The 17,776-nt window shown below is 53.9% G+C and overlaps 1 protein-coding gene across 3 annotated transcripts in view; it reads left to right on the forward strand.

Moving 5' to 3' along the window:
* Nucleotides 1-17,776, forward strand: part of CRTAC1 (cartilage acidic protein 1) — a 148,492-nt gene that overhangs the window by 129,582 nt on the left and 1,134 nt on the right. The window contains exons 12-15 of one of the 3 annotated variants that reach the window (XM_081823685.1): nt 996-1,141; nt 1,585-1,627; nt 3,913-4,056; nt 4,538-4,555. In XM_081823685.1, the coding sequence (XP_081679811.1) occupies nt 996-1,141; nt 1,585-1,627; nt 3,913-4,056; nt 4,538-4,555 (351 nt within the window). Of the gene's footprint in view, nt 1-995; nt 1,142-1,584; nt 1,628-3,912; nt 4,057-4,537; nt 5,282-17,776 lie in introns of those variants that run through there. The other 2 variants (XM_081823688.1, XM_081823686.1) reach the window with 2 other exon arrangements.

The following is a 17,776-nucleotide window of genomic DNA, read 5'->3' on the forward strand; positions in this document are numbered from 1 at the left end:
GTGATAACGAGGGGGCGGCACCCTCTCTCCCACCTGGGCTGAGCACTGCCCTCTTTCCCAAGTGATAGATGAGAAGAGCCGCTCGCTACAGGTGAGGCCCAGCCCCCTCCTCCTGCCGACCCCAATTCATCACCATTAGCCTGTCCCGGATGCCTTAAGTAGGGGGCTGGGGCCAGCTCTGATACCGCCTAAACACCTGACAGATCTTCCCAAGCTGCTTGCTACCACCGAGGTAACATGCTGCTTTAAGGATGTGTGCGGATGGATTCTCTGTGAATATTCTCTGAGCTTCATCATTAGCTTCTGTAAACATCTCAGCTTTGTAGAATGGTGCTTCTCCCGGGCCTTCCACCATCTCGTTCTTTATCACCTCAGCTTCTGTTTGGAACTCAGCTCAAGTGCCTTCTCCCCGAGAGCCTGTCCCTGATCACCTTTGACTAGAAAAGGCCCCCAGCCAACCCCCAGTTCCTCTTTACCCTCTTGCCCTACTTTTGTTTTCTTCACAGAGCTTCTCAATATCTGACATTATTTATCTGTTCCTCTTTTTGCCTGTCTATCCCCACCAGAGTGGAAGCTCCCTGAAAGCAGGCACATTCCCAATGGCAAAAGAAAGCATGGCCCCTAGCAAGCTATAATTATAAATAATATAAATATATAAATATAGTGACATGCCCAAGATTACATAGCAAGTCAGTGGCAGAACTGGAATTTGGCCCCAGGTCCCCCAGATGCCCGGCCCTCACCATGTTCTTTCCAACATAGCAGGCAAGTGGTACAGCCAAGATTTGAACCCAGGACTGAAAGTCAACCTGCTTACCACCAGGCTTTACCTTCTCCCCTAAAACAGCTTCATGCTGATTGGCCTATCCACTGGAATGTAAGTTCTAGAGCTGCGCCGGCCCATATGGTAGCCACTAGACAAGTGTGGCTATGGAAGTGTAAATTAATTAACATTAAATAGAATTTAAAATCCAGTTCTATCTTCTGTCCCACAGGGAAGGACGAAGCCAGCAGTGTGGAGGTAACGTGGCCAGACGGCAAGATGGCAAGCCGGAGTGTGGCCAGTGAGGAGATGAACTCTGTGCTGGAGATCCCCTACCCCCGGGATGAGGACAGACTTCAGGACCCAGCCCCACTGGAGGTGAGCGAGGGTGTCTGGGCCTCAGAGCCAGAAAAGCAGTCTCCCCCACCCCCCCACCACAGCCCCACGGGCTGCAGCTGGACTCCCAGGAGTTTGCAGACTTTGCTGCTAGAATGGTGGAAATCTTCACAGCAAAGGGCAGGCTTCATAGTGACCCCTCCCTTTGTAGTTGAAGAGGGACAGATTCTGTTAGGCATCCCAGCTCAGGCACACGGGTGCCACGGGAGCGGAATGAGCAGGAGTCTGAACTGAATGTGCTCTCGACCTTCCCCCAGCCTCCTATTCTCAGTGCAAGAGAAGGAGTCCTGGCAGGGAGGGGCTGCCCCCAGGCCCAGAGCTACGAGCACCCCTCATTCTGGGGTCAGGGTGACAGCCGCTCTGTGGCTGTGGTGAGGCGGGATCTTCTCCACTCACGTGTGTCTCTGCTTCTGCCCACCCTGCAGTGCGGCCAAGGATTCTCCCAGCAGGAAAGTGGCCATTGCATGGGTGAGTGGCCTGCGGGCACAGGGGACGGGGCAGAGGCCAGAATCTCCCTGGGGACTGTCAGCCTGAGCCCTGGCAAAGCTCAGATTGCAGACCAGAGGACAAGGGTGGGGAGGGAAACGCGGTTTGTCCCTGGGGCTCCAGATGCCAAGACGACTCACCAAGGGGAGTGAGGTTAGCGGCCGGCAGGCTGAGCCACTGCAGTTCTGGGAACTGAGAGTGCTTCCTGCGCTGAACACAGAGGGGGCGCTCGGAGGAGACACACGAGCACCTGCAGTGCTCACGGGGAGCCCTGCTGCGGGGGCCACCATCGTGAAGTTGCACAGGCTTCTTCCATGGGGGGCCGGCGGCTTCGGCTTGGCCAGCTGGTGGGGCAGCGGGCACCGGGGCCGGCAGACAAGGACGGCATTGCTGGAGCGTGGTCACAGAACAGAAGGGACACTGTCGCCTCATGCAGCACTGGGGGGCAGGTAGCTGCAGCGCTGCGAGGACGGCAGCTCGGTGAGGGCCCGGTGACCTTTGGAAAGTCCTCCAAGGGCCTGGAGTGGCAGCCGGGGGGCCCGGCCTCTCAAAGACCCTCAGCCCAATACCTGCCCCGTCAGTGACCCGCAGGGAGGGCTCAGGGCAAGGACCCTCCCATCTCCAGACCCTCAGGCGGCACCCTCCCCAAGTCTGCTGTGCACGTGCTCCCGAGTCCCAGGCCGGCGGCTTTGCTACTGAGATTCAGGAGTCAACAGGACACACGGTCCCTGCCCTCCTGGAGCTTAGAGCCAGTGGGAGAGGCGCACGGGAAAGAGCGATGACCACGCACTGTGAGCAGGGCTGGGTGGGGGAGGGGTGGGACGCGGGAGCCCAAAGGTGGGGCCCGACACCAGCTCGGAGGGTCAGAGAAGGTGCCCCCAGAGAAAACCAGGGTTAAGCTGAGACCTGGGGGGTGATGGGGAGTTTGCCAGGCAGGGAGAGGGGAGAAAGTGTTCCGGTGGAAGGCGCCACGTGGGCAAAGGGCCACAGGTGAGAAAGTGGAGGAGGACCGCTCTAAGGGTGGCTGGGAGGAAAGGAGTCCCCTCCACTCTCCGTGGCCCCGCCCCGGCCACTCTGAACGGATGGTGCATGTACACAGAAATGCCAGCATCTGGCCTGAGCACCGGCAGGACCCCGTGACGTCACCCTTCACGCCACCTCTTCCTTCTCGTCACCCAGCAAACATTTATGTGCTCATACGGGTGCTGGGGACTCAGGTCAAGCACCCACGCTACAGAAGCATCTGTTTTAGTGAGGGGAACCACAAACATGCGACCTGTCAGCCAGATGAGATGGGCCAAGAACCCTTTAAGCAAGGTGTCTCTGGAGACTGTTCTAGACCAAGTGGTCAGGGAGAAGACCTTTGAGTTGAGACCTGAAGGACGAGAAGGTCCAGCCCCACAAAGAGCTGAGGGAAGAGCAGGGGCAAAGAGCACGAGGCAGGAACAAGGCTTGGCGTGTGAAAGGACTGGGAAGGAGGCTGGCGAGCCTGGAGACAGTGGTGGAGCCAGGCGCTAAGTCAGGGAGGGTGGCGAGGTGTCCGGATCTTGTTCCTAGGGCCCTTTGCAATTAAGCAGGAGAGTGGCATGGCGTGAGTCCCATTTTCAGAAGATCAGCCTGGCTGCTGAATTGCAGATTAGATTGGAGAGAAGCGTGGCAGCCCTGGCAGGCCGGAGGTGGCTGCAGACCTCCAGGCCGCAGGTGGTGCAGGCTGGGAATAGGCTGTGGCTGAGGAGAAGGAGCTGAACCGACAGACGGGTACTAAGGGGGCAGAATGGCGGGATCTGTTGTGAAATTGCCTACAGAGGTAAGGGAAAAGGAGGAACTGGGGATCGCTCCTGTCTGTGCTCGAGCAGCTGAGGGGGTGACAGTGGTGTGACTGACTTAGGCGAGATGGGGCCAGGGGACGGAAGAAGTTTGAGGGCTAGGGGAGCTAGAGTTTCATTTTGGACCTGCTGAGTGTGAGATGCATGTTAGATTCACAAGTCTGGAGCCCCAGGGACAGGTTGGGGCTGGAGATAGGAATCTGGAATCATCCATGTATGAAGGGACCACCTACAGAAAGTGTGGTAGATAGAAGATCCAGGACCAAGCCTGACACCCCCAACATGTAGAGGTCAAGTAGAGAACGAGCCAGCCAAAAGGACTAAAATTGAGGCCTAGAGAGAAGGACATGCCCAGGGTCACAGAGTAGGTGGGGCAACAGAGCCTGAGCAAGGACCCACTGCCCCATACCTCCCTGGTAAGTGACTCCCCTCACCTTCTAGACACCAACGAATGCATCCAGTTCCCATTTGTGTGCCCTCGAGACAAGCCCGTGTGTGTCAACACGTACGGAAGTTATAGGTGCCGGACCAACAAGAGGTGCAGTCGGGGCTACGAGCCCAACGAGGACGGCACGGCCTGTGTGGGTGAGTAAAGCCCCGCCACAGCCCAGTAGGACTTGAGGAATTTGTCTTCCCCTGGGGAGCGCTGGGGAGGCCCCCGATCAAGGTCCCCATCCCCTGACTTCTCCTGGCTGGCTGGAGGCTCCTTAGATCCCCGCTGGGACTCCAGGGAAGACCATGACAGAGGTTTGGAGAAGGCCCCCCCCTACTCCCACCATCTGAAGGGTCCCTGGGGTGCTATGCCCTGGCCAGAGGCGACTGTTCTTACTTCTCCCTTCTCACGTGTCCTAAAACAAAGTCTCCTACCTTAAGGTCAGCCCATCTTCTCCTACCAGGGATAGAAACTAGCTCCTACTACTCATCTTTGTCTGAATTTCTGAACTGGTATTTGTCTTCTTCCTCCCAAATGCTTCCCCCCACCCCCATCCCACCCCAACCCCCTTTCTCTTTTTCCCATTTTTTTTTTCTCTCTCTCTCTCTCCCTCCCTCCCCCATCCTTTTGCAGCTCAAGTGGCCTTTTTAGGTGGGTATTCTTCTGCTGCCTTTAGAATCTCTGAGCCTCCCTCTCGGGCCTCATATCTTTCTCTAGGCCTTGGACTTTGCCTTCAGTTATATGCACTTTAAATCCCATCAATAAAGGAAAGAAAAAAAAAAAGAAAAAGAAAAAAAAACTAACAACCTTTGTGGAAAACTAAATCTCTCCCGCTGCCTGTCTCTCTCTCCACGCCCAGTAGATTCTGTCGCGTGCACCCTCGGAATGGACCGCGGGGGTGGCCATCTTTGAAAAGGGAAGTTTGGGAGATACGGATATTTATGTAATCTTAGTTGTTTGTGAAGCTTTTTCTTTTCTGAGGAAAACAAAAAAGGAAAGTCTCCCCTCCTACCCCATCTACCCTCCCTCACTTCTTCAGAAGAATCATGATAGTCCTGTCTTTTCTGTATTCTCCAGTGTCACAAGCACCCTGTTTTGCCCTTAACAAAGATGGCTCCCAGGCGGTTGCCTGCTCAGTTGATTCACTCATGTATCATGTGCCTGCTGGTTTGGCCTGTGCTGTTTCTGCTCTGTGCGCCCTGACTTCCTGTGGTAGAGAAAGCCTTATTGGAGTTGGTGGTTATGATGGGAGGGGAAAGGGTGGCCCTATGGGACTCTTGATAAAAATGTTAAAGTTTGAATTTGCTAAGTCCTCCAGCCTCTTTCTGGAGAAATTATGCCAATAAACTCTCTGCTGGATATTAGTGCCTAGCTGGTGAAAACAAAAATGTGGCTGGGGCAAGTAGATGCTGGTTGGAATGTTGAATTAGCAGCAGCCCTTCCATCATGGGGCACTTGGAAAGCAAATCACGAGACAGGGAAAGTATCTGCCCTGAGCATGAGCAATGGTTTGGGTATGTGCACCAATGTTCACATTTGGGAGGCTGGAGTTTGGACCTGGCAAGGGATGTAGGATGAGCAAGGAGCAGATTGTGGAGGGAATATTCTGGGCCTTTTACCTGGAGGAAGTCACTTGTCTACACTGGGCCTCAGTTTCCCTAACCTAAATAGCAAGAGATTTGGTCTGGTATATCCCTAAAGCCCTTTCCTTTCTAAGACCCTTCAGTGTGTGGCTGGACAGAGACACAGCTAGTCTCAGGTTACCCTGATTTCTAGAAAGAATCTGGCAACTTGGTCTCCTCTGAAATATGCTTAGAAACCTGGAAGCTTCTGTAGCCAGAGCACCCTTTGGGAATGATGTAACACCATAGAATACTTTCACAAGCAGCCTCGGTAGTGAAGGCTTATTATAAATCACAGATCTACTCTTCAGGGGGAAAAACAGTTGCCCCAAGATATAATAAAATCACACTTAAGAATGCAGCAAGCATTTTTAAAACATATTTAACAAAAAACCTACCATCTTCTAATAGAATAATAATACTTCCAATAAATCACGAAATAGGAATTCCTCGTAGCTAGTACTGTTTTTACACTCAGAATAGGAGCTTAAATGAAAAGTCTCAAAATAAAAACAGCTACACTTTCACAAGAAAGCATATAACGACTTAAAAATTGCTCCACTTCTGGGCAGCCCACTCCTGTGCGTTCACATGGAACTAAAGGCGTGGATAGGCCCGGAGAGGAGGCTCAGAGAGATGAAGTGATCTGCCCAAGGTCACAGAGCCGGCGGTCCCCAGGCAAGGCTCGAGCCCTTTCCTAGCACAGCGTCTTGTCAGGGGGGTCATAGACAGAGCTGTCACTGTTCAGACTATTCCCTAGTCATTCTAGAAGCTGCTGCCTTTTTCAGAATGAACAAGTAGATCTCAGATAGTAAGATAAGTGAAACCCAAAACCCACAGAGGCAGTGGTTCCAAATGTAACAGAAAATGACAAGATAACAGTCTCCATTGACAGACTGCGTACAACAGCACAAGAAATAAGGGACAGGACAACTAGCGAGACAGCCTGCCAAGGACATCAGAAAATTCAGGATGGCAGCAAATTTCAGAGGATACCTTCTAAAGTAATCACCGTAAATCCTCGCACATGGAGGTCCTTGTAACAGGGTGTATTTGCGTCATTTTACCCTACTTGGTGGTGGGGCCAGATGAGTTACCAAGATGAGTTCCAAGTTGCCCCAGCTGTCAAGAGCACAACTACTCCCAACTCCAGGGTAAGAAGGCTCACTCTGGATGTGATTCATTCATTCGACCAACATTAGTTGAGCACCTACTATGTGCCAGATACTAAGCAAGGCTCTGGGCGTACAATGGTAAGCAGAGATGACATGGTTACTGTCCCCACACCATCTTCCTCCAGCCAGATGGAGAAGCCCAGTGCATGGGATGAGAGTAGGACTTACAGGGGCTTTCTGAAAAATCTAGCTAAATTCTTGGGTTGCTACACCAGAAAGCAAGCTCTTTGCATTCGTTCACTCAAATGTTCATTCAGCAAGCATTCCTTGAGAACCTCCAGTGTGACAAGCACTGGGTCCCTTCCACGAGGAAAGTGACAAGGTCCAATGAGGTGGGTCACGTCTCCTGCCCCCAAGATGCTCGTGTTGAAAGAAATACGAGGCTAAAAGATACAGAGGCCAGGCAGGTACTGACCCAATTCAGCGTTACCTGCCCCCAAACAGTAGAGCCTCCCCTGAGGGCCAGGAATCCAGGCTTTCTGAGCCAAGTGCCCCCAGTCCAGGACATTTGCTGGTCTGTGCTGAACTGGTCCCAGAGCCTCACCTAAGCTAGCCAGGTGCAGGATCACTATCCCTCTTTCTTCCAACTCCCCTTCCTCTGATGCCCGCAGGTGCCTACACACTTGCCTTCCCCTTCTGAGCACAGAAAATTCAGTCCTTTCTTTGTCCCTTAGACCCACTCCAGCTCCTCACATCATCCTTTCCTTATACCGGACTTGAGTTTGTAACAAAAATTGCAAATGGCTCCAGGGCTGACGAGTGGCAGGGGCCTCCAGGGAAACATGTGAACAGAGGAGCTGGGCCCCAACTGGGGCAGCCCTGGCTCACTCTAATAGTAATAATAATAATAATAATAATGCCATTTTTATTCTGCCCAAGAACACTCCTCTCCCCAGGAATGTACCCCTTAACATGAGAAGAAGAGCCATGTTTAGTGAGTTTGGCCTGTCTGGGCCAGATCTAAGCTCTTTAGAAAAATCAGCCTGTGTGATCCTCACAGCAGTCCCAAGCGGAAAGTGCTGTAATGATCCCCGTTTTTCAGAGAAGCTAAGTGGCTCGTCCGGCTCACACAGCTGGGACAAACAGAGGAAGGACTCCATCAGAGCGGTCTGGCCCCCAGCCTGAGCTCTTAGCATGGACGCTTCGGGGGGCTAGCCGGTGGTGACACAAAAGCCTCCCTCTCTCCGTGCTGCCCAGGGGCAGGGGATGGGCTGGGAAGGAGGAAATGGAGCCCTGGAAGAGTCGCACAACAGCTGCAAGAAGAGGTGAGGGTGTCCAGGCCAAGTCCCCTCACCAGCTGGTGCGGCTGGCCTCAGCAAACGCAGAGCCGTGAACCACCCGTTCAGCCTCTCCTGTCGCCAGCCCTGCTCTGGGGAGGTGCCATTCTGAGGGCCAAGAGTTTGATTATGTGTCACTCTGGCTGCTATGGCCCCCTCCCAGGGTCTGGGCATCGCACCCTGACCAGCACCCCTGGACTGTGACCCAACAGGAGCTCCACTCCAGCCTCCCGACAGGGCTGCTGGTCATCTCTCCAGAGCCCCACGGAGACAGAAGATGGACACTTCATTTTCTCAGGGAGCCAGCTGGGTTTTTCCAGCAGATTCCAGCGTGATACCCCACCCAGACTGCCAGCCCAGGAGGCAAGCCAAGTCCCTCCCCTTCTCTCCCTCCCCGGGGTCAGCCACGCTCTCTCCGTCAGTGTGGGCCAGAACCCAGCCACATCCTGTCAGGGCTGATGTGGTGTCTCCTTAGCAACAGACACATCCCAGAAGAGGAAGGAGGCGGCGAGAGAGCAGGGACTGGTTAACGCCGCGGACCACGCCAACCCCTCCTTCAGCAGCCGTCCTCTTAGGGAGCTGTGGTCGAAGGGTAGACCATGAGAGAAAAATGAGAAACAAGAGGAAAAAACCCTCCTCAGGGGAAGGAGCTAACATGTGTGGAGCGCCTATCATCTGCCAAGAACTTTACATGGATGTCCCCAGGGATCCCTGCACCCGGATACATGTTACAGGGACAAATGTTACTCACCTGTTTTCTCACCAAGAAGCAAGGCTCAGAAAGAACAAGCTCCCCAAGGTCCCATAGCTGGTGAAGTGGCAAGAGCTGTGATCCAGACTGGCAACTGGCTCCCACGCCTGGGTCCTGAAGCCTGCTGGGGAACAACCCCCAAGTAACGGACACCTGGGCAAATTATTCAACCGACTGTCACTCGGCGTATGCTGGCTGGGCACTGCTCTCGGGGCCTGGCCCATACGGCTGTGTACAACCTGAATGGCCTGGTGACGTATGGCAGGCGCTAAACTACACAAGAATATAGGTGTCAGAAGGCGATAAGTCCCTTGCCCTGGGGGCATCAGCATATGGGGGCACGTTGAGAGTGCTGGGCTGGGGGGCAGAAGGGCCCTTTAAATCGAGGGCGGGGGCGCTCCGGGAAAGAGGCACCGGAGCAGAAATGTAAAGTGGGTGTGCTGCCCTCCAGGCTCAGTTTTCTCATCTGTAAAATGGGGATAATACCTAATCACGGAGTCATTTTATTAAACAAGATGAAATAGAACACTTGCCATGGTGCCTGGCACATAGTAAAGCCCCAAATAAATTTCAAATGTTAATAATATTAACAAGTAGCAAAGGCCAGGTTGGAGCCTGGGTCTATTCAGTGCCGAAGCTCACGTGGCTCCCAGCACGCCCTGCTGTGGCCCGGTTCTCCGGGGAGTCTGCGGTGTGGGAGACGTGGAGGACCCTGGCCACCCTCGGGCAGCAGACAGCTTTGCAGGGAAGAGACCTCAGGACTGAAAATAGCCATAAGGAAGCAGAGCGAACCTTCCTGGGGCCTGGGCTGTGGTGCTGTTCAGCTTAGTTCTCACGCAGCGCCATTCCGAGAGAATAATCATAAAATTAGGTACACTGAGCGAGGAGACTGTGCCGCTGACCAGGCTGCACAGGGCACAGGGTCCGCCTGCAGCTAGTAACCTGGCCTGGGGATTGGGCCCTCCACCACCACAGAAGCCTAGAACAAAGCGCAGAGGGACCTGAGAGGTCATTTAGTCCTGCCCCATCCTGTTCAGCTGTGAAAACTGGGGCCCAAAAGGAACAGTGACTTCCGGGGGACCACAGCCTAGCGGGGAATCGGACTCCGGCCTGGGGCTCCTCCTTGCTCACCCTGCCTCCTTCTCCAGAAAGCTCAAAGTATTTCATACGCACAGTTGTATCAACAGTTTCTGAAATAGGAAGGGGTGGGGGTTCAGGGGTGGGGGGGCAGATCTTGTCCTTTCCATGGTGCTGACCCAGAATCAGAGTCAGCGTAAGTGCCCACCAAGCGAACCAAAGAACCATGCTTGGCCCATGGAACCAGCTAAGGAAGAGCTGAGTGGAAGTACTAGGTGCACAGAGGGTCCTGCTCGGCTGAGAAGGGAGGCTGCAGCCAAGGTCGGGCACAGGGGATGAGGTGCGTACTCAGCCCCAGGAGGATTACCCACCTTAAAACCATGGCGTTCAGGGAGCACCGGGCAGGGGCTGAGTGGGGCCGGGATGCACGCTTCCTCCTCCCTCCCTCCCCTCCCAGGACAGGTGGAGATCACGAGCTGAGCCACGAGATCACGGCAGAGCAACTCAAAGCAGCTGCCCAGCACAGGGGAGGGCCTAGCGTCGCTGCCTCTACCCTTTGAGTTAGTCAGGGGCCCCGTGCAATTGAACTGTATCATTCAGCGGCCACTTACCTGTCTGCATCTGCCTAAGCTGCTTCTCGGGTCACGTTGCCCCAGGGGCCAGTGGATTTCACATCTGTATATTCCTGTCCTTGCTGCCTGTCTCTTCCTGCCAGCCCTCCTGGTGGGCTGCATTTCCCACTCCCCTGACAGGCACCTGGGGAGAGGGGGAGGAGATGAGTAAGACCACCCACAGTACCCCTTCCCAGGAAGTCCCTGTCCAGAACCTCATGAACCTGGCCTGCCTGCCAGAAGGGAAGTCTGGGGCCCAGAATACTTGCTGTAGAGGGAACTCGTCCTTCGTGCCAGCGCCACAGCAGCCATGAAGGGCCTATCACCCAGAATCAGTAATGCAGCTCTCCCTCCACCAAAAGATTGATCTGAGGGCTGTCCTCCCTCCACCCCAGACCTGAGTGCAGAGCTCCTGGGGAAGGAGAAAAGCCCAATCACCTCCCCAACTGCCAGTGGGGACCATGGCAGAGGAACAAGCTTGGGGCACAGGGAGGAAGGTAAACCCCATACATACCTTCACTGCATTTTTTCAGGTCCCCTGGCTCAAGATTTACAGGCCTTGAAGGCGGACACAGAGAGGAAAAAGTTAGGAGAGGGGTCTCAGTCTCACCCCAACACTGAATGTGTCTCGTGGGCCAGAATGCCACATTCTTTCTTAGACAGCTGATCCAAAATTCCTATGGCCCTCCATCCATCCATCCCTCCTTCCTTCCATCTAACCTTACTTAAAACATTCTCTTTGCCCTGAGACTCTGGGATCAAATGGACTGAGGCTTGATCCCAGACACCCCACCTACAAGACCTGTTAGTCACCTGAAGCCGCTTCCTCTCTGAGCCTCAGTTTCTTCCTCCACAGAAAGGAAGCCTAACAACTCACAGAGCTGTGGAGCTAAAGCATGCAAGGTGCACAGTGCAGGGCCTGATAAAATGCAGATATTATTATAAAATCTGTCCCAGGCCCTTCAATCTCCTGCTTTCATTTCTAGCACTGCCTGATTTTACAACAATCCATAAGTCATTAACTGGGGCAATGTTAGACCTATAAGAATCCTTCCCAAAGAGACACATCCATCACTCAAATGCAGGGTTCATTTGCGGACCGGGTTACACAGTATCTTTCCTCTGAAGAGTTCCAGCCCTGTATTTAGATCTGCACTGCGGAGCACAGGGCCGATCGGTACCCATCCGTTCACCTGCTCTCCAGGTTCTGTGAGCATCCATCTCAAGCCAGGCAGCCCTCTCATTCACCTCTGCACCGTCAGTCATCTCCGGCACCCATCTTATCTGTATGCATCCACTTGTCCATCCGTCTGTCCGTCCGTCCATCCATCCATCCATCCACCCACCCACGGTACTTCACTCCTTAGGGCCCCAGGCCCAGACTTTCCAGGACACATACTCAGCCCCAGGAGGATTTACCCACCTTAAAACCGTGGCGTTCAGGGAGCACCAAGCAGGGGCTGAGTGGGGCCGGGATGCACGCTTCCTCCTTCCTCCCTCCCCTCCCAGGACAGGTGGAGATCACGAGCTGAGCCACGAGATCACGGCAGGGCAACTCAAAGCAGCTGCCCAGCACAGGGGAGGGCCTAGCGTCGCTGCCTCTACCCTTTGAGTTAGTCAGGGGCCCCGTGCAATTGAACTGTATCATTCAGCGGCCACTTACCTGTCTGCATCTGCCTAAGCTGCTTCTCGGGTCACGTTGCCCCAGGGGCCAGTGGATTTCACATCTGTATATTCCTGTCCTTGCTGCCTGTCTCTTCCTGCCAGCCCTCTTGGTGGGCTGCATTTCCCACTCCCCTGACAGGCACGTGGGGAGAGGGGGAGGTGGTGGAAATGAGTAAGACGAGATCCCCACCCTCTGAGAGTTTACCAAGGAAACAGGGACAGAGGGAAGAAGGCCCTTGCCATCCACAAGGTCCAGTAAGCTGTGTATAACATTTCCCCTTCCCGGGGCTTTGCTCAGACTGCTCTCAGGTGGTGACTGGTCCCCAATCACTTTTCCATTACAGAAATCAGTAACTTGAATTACTCTAAAATATCGAGCCCCATCATGCCTCTGCAAAGCTAATTTTTCTGTGTCCACATTTGGCCACGTGCTTCTCCCTGGGTCTGGAATCTGCCTTTAGGAGGCAATCCAGGTAGAATGGAGTCTTTCACCCGACTGTGACACACTGGCAGAGTGAGAGCAGGGTTTGGGCTCTGACATATAGGTTTGGGTCTTTACTCTGACACTTACTAGCTGTGGGCGCTTGTCAAGCTACCTAACCACCTGGAACATCAGTTTCCTCATCTATAAAATAATTCAAATATAACCACCCACCAGAGTGTTAGGGAACTAAATGGAATTATAATGTACATGAATGTTCCTGGCATATATTAGAGAATCAGAGAACCCTTGGATAAATATGTTTATTCTATGCAAGAACCTGGAACCTGGCTATAAGTCTGTATCACAGGCCACTGTATAATGAGGTCCTGCTGTAACTTCAGCAGTAACAATAATATTTTACTTTGGAGAAATAGATTAGCATTTACAACGATGCATTCTCTGCGTGCTCTCATTTTGCAGATGACAGAGTTGGGACTCAGAGTAGCTAAGTGCATGACTCGGGGTCAGCAGACTGCGGCAGCCCTCTGACTCCCTTCCCACTCCTCCACCTCCTCCGCCATCCCCAGTTCCAAACCGCAAGTCCCGGTGCAGCTCCAGGAGGCTGCAGGCTAAGTTCTGCCAGCCGGCAGACGCTGACCCGACAAGCCCATTAAATGGCCCCTTAGAGGAAGAGCTGGGAGCTTGGCACCGTCTGCCCCAAGCACATTCTCGGCCAGTTTCTCACTGACTCCTCAAAACCATTTGTTCTCAGCCTTTTCTTAGTGGGTGGTCACATACCTCTTTGCGAATCTGCCAAAAGCCTTCCCCCCCCCCCACCCATAAAGGCGCATCGTTTCGCACCTAAGTGCAGGGGGTGGGGTCAAGGCTCAGAGCTCCTGGGGTAAACCTGGGCTGTTTTAAGATTTTCTTAGGTACCAGGGACCTTCTTCTTTTGGGCGCCCCACCCCTCATCCTATCAAGCACTGTCCTAGACCTCCACAACTCACCCTGAATTACACACACACCCAGAGTCGAGTTGAATTATGGTTGGCTGACAGTGCTACATTTTGTAGATATGCTTAATTATGCTTAATTTCAGTTCTGCGTTTTCTTTTCCTATTTTGGAGCCAGTAAACTTTTTTGGTAAATTTTATTGAAATGTACCATACATATAGGAAAATACACAAATCTTAAGTGTACAGCTCCACAAGTTCTCACAAAGCAAGCCCATCTGTGTAACCAGCACTCTGCTGGAGGGACAGATTGTGAGCACCCAGAAGTCTCCCCAGGCCCCCTTCCGTTCACCACACCCCACCCAGGGCAGCTGCTTTCCTGACTTCTAACACCATAGATTCGTTTTGCCTGTATTAGAATTTGTTACAAGTGGAGTCGTCACTTGCACTCATTTTGTGTCTCGTTGCTTTTCTGGAACGATAAACTTCTATTTGGGTCTCAGACATTTTCCAAGGCCCATGAAAAGGCTCCTAGGCTCTAAGTACTGTCGAAATCAGGGGTGCTCGACCTCGTTTTCACACTAGAATCTCCAGAGAAACTTAAAAAAAAATCCTGATGCCCAGGCTGCACCCCCAGAACAATAAAATCAGCATCTCTGGGGATAGGACCAGACATCAGTGGTTTCTCTTGCTCCCCAGGTGACATGGATTGCAGCCAACGATGAGAGGCACTGGTCTGAGCAATTTTGTCAAGTATTAGGACCCCTATTTCTACAGCTGGGGAAGGAAACTGAGACTCAAGGAGTCTCCACCATGTGCTACTCTCATGAAGCCTGAACTCCAATTCAGGTCTCACTAGGAGTGCTATTTGCATTGCCTTCATCCTTGGTCAATAGTAAAACCAAAACCAGGTTGCAGGTGCCTCCTGCCAGAAACCTTCCTTATTATAAGTCCTTCCGGAACTGTGGAGAAGGGAGCTGGGGGTTCCCAGGAAAAAGGCAGCACCCCAGGGGCTGGCCATAGGGAGAGTCACCACCAACTGGACCCCATCTTTGCCCCACACCTCCTCTGAAAGCAGGTGGAAGTGGCTGTGGGTTTGCGGGGGTTCTAGGAACGTTTCCCAGGCTGCTTTGATTCCAGGGTGCAGTGCACGATTCTGCCACTCGGTGGCACAGTGAGCTTCCGTAAACCCTGCAGTTTTCACACACCCCAAAGGAAGCTAGAGGGCAGAGTCTGGCAACAGGAACCAAGGGAATGGCAGCCCAGAGCTGCTGGGGGTTCCTGTGCTCTCTGGGGCCTGACGGGCCCGTTCCTGGCTGGCAAGGGGGATACAGGGACATGGCTGCGGCCGGACCCGCAGGAGGGGCCACACCCCCTGTAACTGAGCCAGCAGAGGAAAGCCCGGGAGAGACAAGCCCCGGCTCACCTGCTTCTCCCCACTCTGCCCTTCCACCAAGCTGCCCCTGTGGACCCCACAGTTCTATGAGGAGCACAGCCCACCCCCACTCCCGTGATGCCTGGAGGTACCAGGCACAGCTCCACGTCCTTACCTGGGAATCTGTCAAATCCTTCCCTAGGATGGCTGAGGACCTCGAGCTCTGACAGGGTCCCTGAAGCTGGATTAATCATCTTCCACACAGCTTGGAGTCAGACTGCCTAGATTCAAAGCCAAGATCTGCCACTTCCTAGTTGTGTAACTTTGGGCAAGTTATTTAACTTCTGTGGGCCTCAGTGTCCTCATCTGTAAAATGGGAATAATAGTCCACACCATAGGGTTGTTGTGAGGATTGAATGATTATGTAGGGTCTTAGCCTAGTGCCTGGCACATACCAAGTGGTAAATGTTAGCTACTATGGTTTAATATTACGACTAATAACCTTGCATACAGGACAGACAGAATGAACCCACCCTCATGTTAAAGAACAACCTCCATTGTGACCACCCACACACACCCCAGGTTTGCACACAGGCAGTGGGTCCAGGCCTCCCCATGGTTCAGGCAAAGGCCCAGCTGCCCCTCCAGAGCAGCAAGTCCAAGCGTGGAAGCCACCCAGACTCCCATTCAGCACCACCCAGAGGGGATCTCCCCAAAGCCCCCACCCTGAGGCCAGCGCCATTGTCCCCCCCAGTCTGATGAGACCCTCTCTTCGTCCACAGACCCGAGTGTGTGACCCTGGCCGCCCTGCAGCATAGGGCATCTTCCATCGGGATGCCATCCCCATGGTGTCAGAGTGAGCACTGGGTCAGGAGAGGTCGGTTCTAAATTTGGCACAATCGTCAACCAGCTGTGTGACCTGGGGCAAGTCATGTGACTGCTCTGGGCCTCCGTTCTGCCTCCTTTAGATGATCTTTAAATCCCCTCCCAGCTCTAGCACATGGTTTTACCAAAGCATCTGGCACACAAGAGGTACTCAATGAAGGTTACTTGGTTTCATAAAATGCAAGACACAACCCTGCTAGATCTCAACATTCACATGCTTTTCTAGTCTTTAAAACTGAGTGACTTCTGTGATCCAACCCCTAACAGGGCCCAAGCAGGTTACGAGCTGAAGAAATGGGTATTTAATCAATTCATTACTTACTTTTGCCCTGGCTTTCAGTCAAGCGTTTCCCTGCACCCGAGGCTGCAAATGCCCCAGAAAGGCTCCAGATTAGAGGATCTGGAATGTAGCCTCCCCACTAGACTACAAGCTCCAAGAAGACAGGGTGGGTCCTGCCCATGTCAGGTTCACCACTCCTTCAGGGACACGGTCAGCCAGCCCTACCTCCTTAGCATGAGGCGGGTGGGCAGCTGAGCCTCGCCTCACTGGAGGCCTGGGGCACAGAGCTGGCAGCCCACCACCAGAAGGGAGAGAAGCAGCACAGAGCCTCAAGCTGGGCAAGTCCTTTTATTGGAAAAAGAAATAAGAAAACCAAAGGCCACTGCATCACCTGTGCCCAGCCATCCCACAGGAGAGGCACTGGTCAGACATACGGCCCGGCCACACAGCGGGCCAGGGAGGGCATGGGCCAGGCCCAGGGGTCAGGGGGCTGCCATGGAGCTCACTGGTCGCCGCCGTCTGTGGGGGATCCTTGGACGCAGACCCACCCAGTCGGGCTCAGGGACCGGGCTGCCCTCTGCAGCTCCCTGGGTAGGCATCTCCCTCCCAAAGGCTGCTCTCTTGTCCAAAAGAAAACCAAGCCCCTCTTTGGTTCTAGAAGGCTACCAGCAGTGGCTGGTCTTTCAGATGCCCTTTTAGCACCTCCTGCCAGCTGAGGCAGGCAGCCGCTTTCTGTCCCTCATCGGGGCACCAGGACAGAGCTGCTTCCTTCCCACTGGCCGCCCCGGGCCTTGGCAGGCAGGGCCTCATTGGCTGGGTGCTTCTCTTCCCTTTCAAGAAAGGAGTTTGCCTTTTCCCCTGCAGGTTGCCAGCTCCTTTGAACATCCAAGGAAGCCTTGTTTACGCAGCCTTAGAGAGCTCCGGAGCCTGGGCGGGCTGAATACGCAGCATGTGTGGCCCTGTTGCCTTGTCATGGGGGGAGGGGTGTTGGGAGAGGGACACGGGAGGCCCCAGAAGGTTGGCTCTGCTCCTAGACCCGCAATTTCTCTTTTGCTAGAATGTACACAGTAAAATGAGGAGGTGGGGAGAACTTTGCAGGTGGGGGGAGAGACCAGGAAGAAGAGCCAAGCTGGCAGCCCCAGGCAAGGGGCGAGGAGCTTTAGGACATTTATTTACAAAGGGACAGGCTGGACCCACGCAGGGAAGCAGCCACAGACCATCACAAAGATAAGACAGGTTGCAGAGAGGGGCGGTCATTGGCCTGGCAACTAAGCAGAACAGGCCAGTGCGCTCCCACACCTACACTCACACAAGCGCACTCTCGCACATGCGTTCGCATGTGTGCTCATGCACAGGCCTGCACAGCCACACGCGATTTCGTGCACACAGTGCTCTCACGTATGTGCGCTCACACGCTGGCCTGCATGCACACGCACTCACTCTCTCGTGCACACAGGTTCTAAACCCGAGAAGCTGGCTCCAGTCCTGGAGGTTCACAGCCCCCAAAGCTACATGTCTCCATGAAGCATTTCTCTAGACCCCCTTATAACAACCTCCCAGAGCCCCAGGCTGTGTGCCCCACAAGCAGCGCCCCGTGTCCTGCAAAATCTCAGGAGTTGGATTTCTTGGCAAGGTCAACGTGGCCTCCAGGCTTTGGATGGGGGAAGGGGAAGCCATGAGTCTAGAAGGGGTCAGGAGGGGACTGAGTGGCTCCCATCTCCCCAGACCTCGAATCCGGGGGAGGCAGGTTCACAGACAGGCAGAGCCCCTGCAGTGG

Source organism: Leptonychotes weddellii, chromosome 6, assembly GCF_054177405.1.
Source record: "Leptonychotes weddellii isolate Sample4059 chromosome 6, ASM5417740v2, whole genome shotgun sequence".
Classification (NCBI taxonomy): Eukaryota; Metazoa; Chordata; class Mammalia; order Carnivora; family Phocidae; genus Leptonychotes; species Leptonychotes weddellii.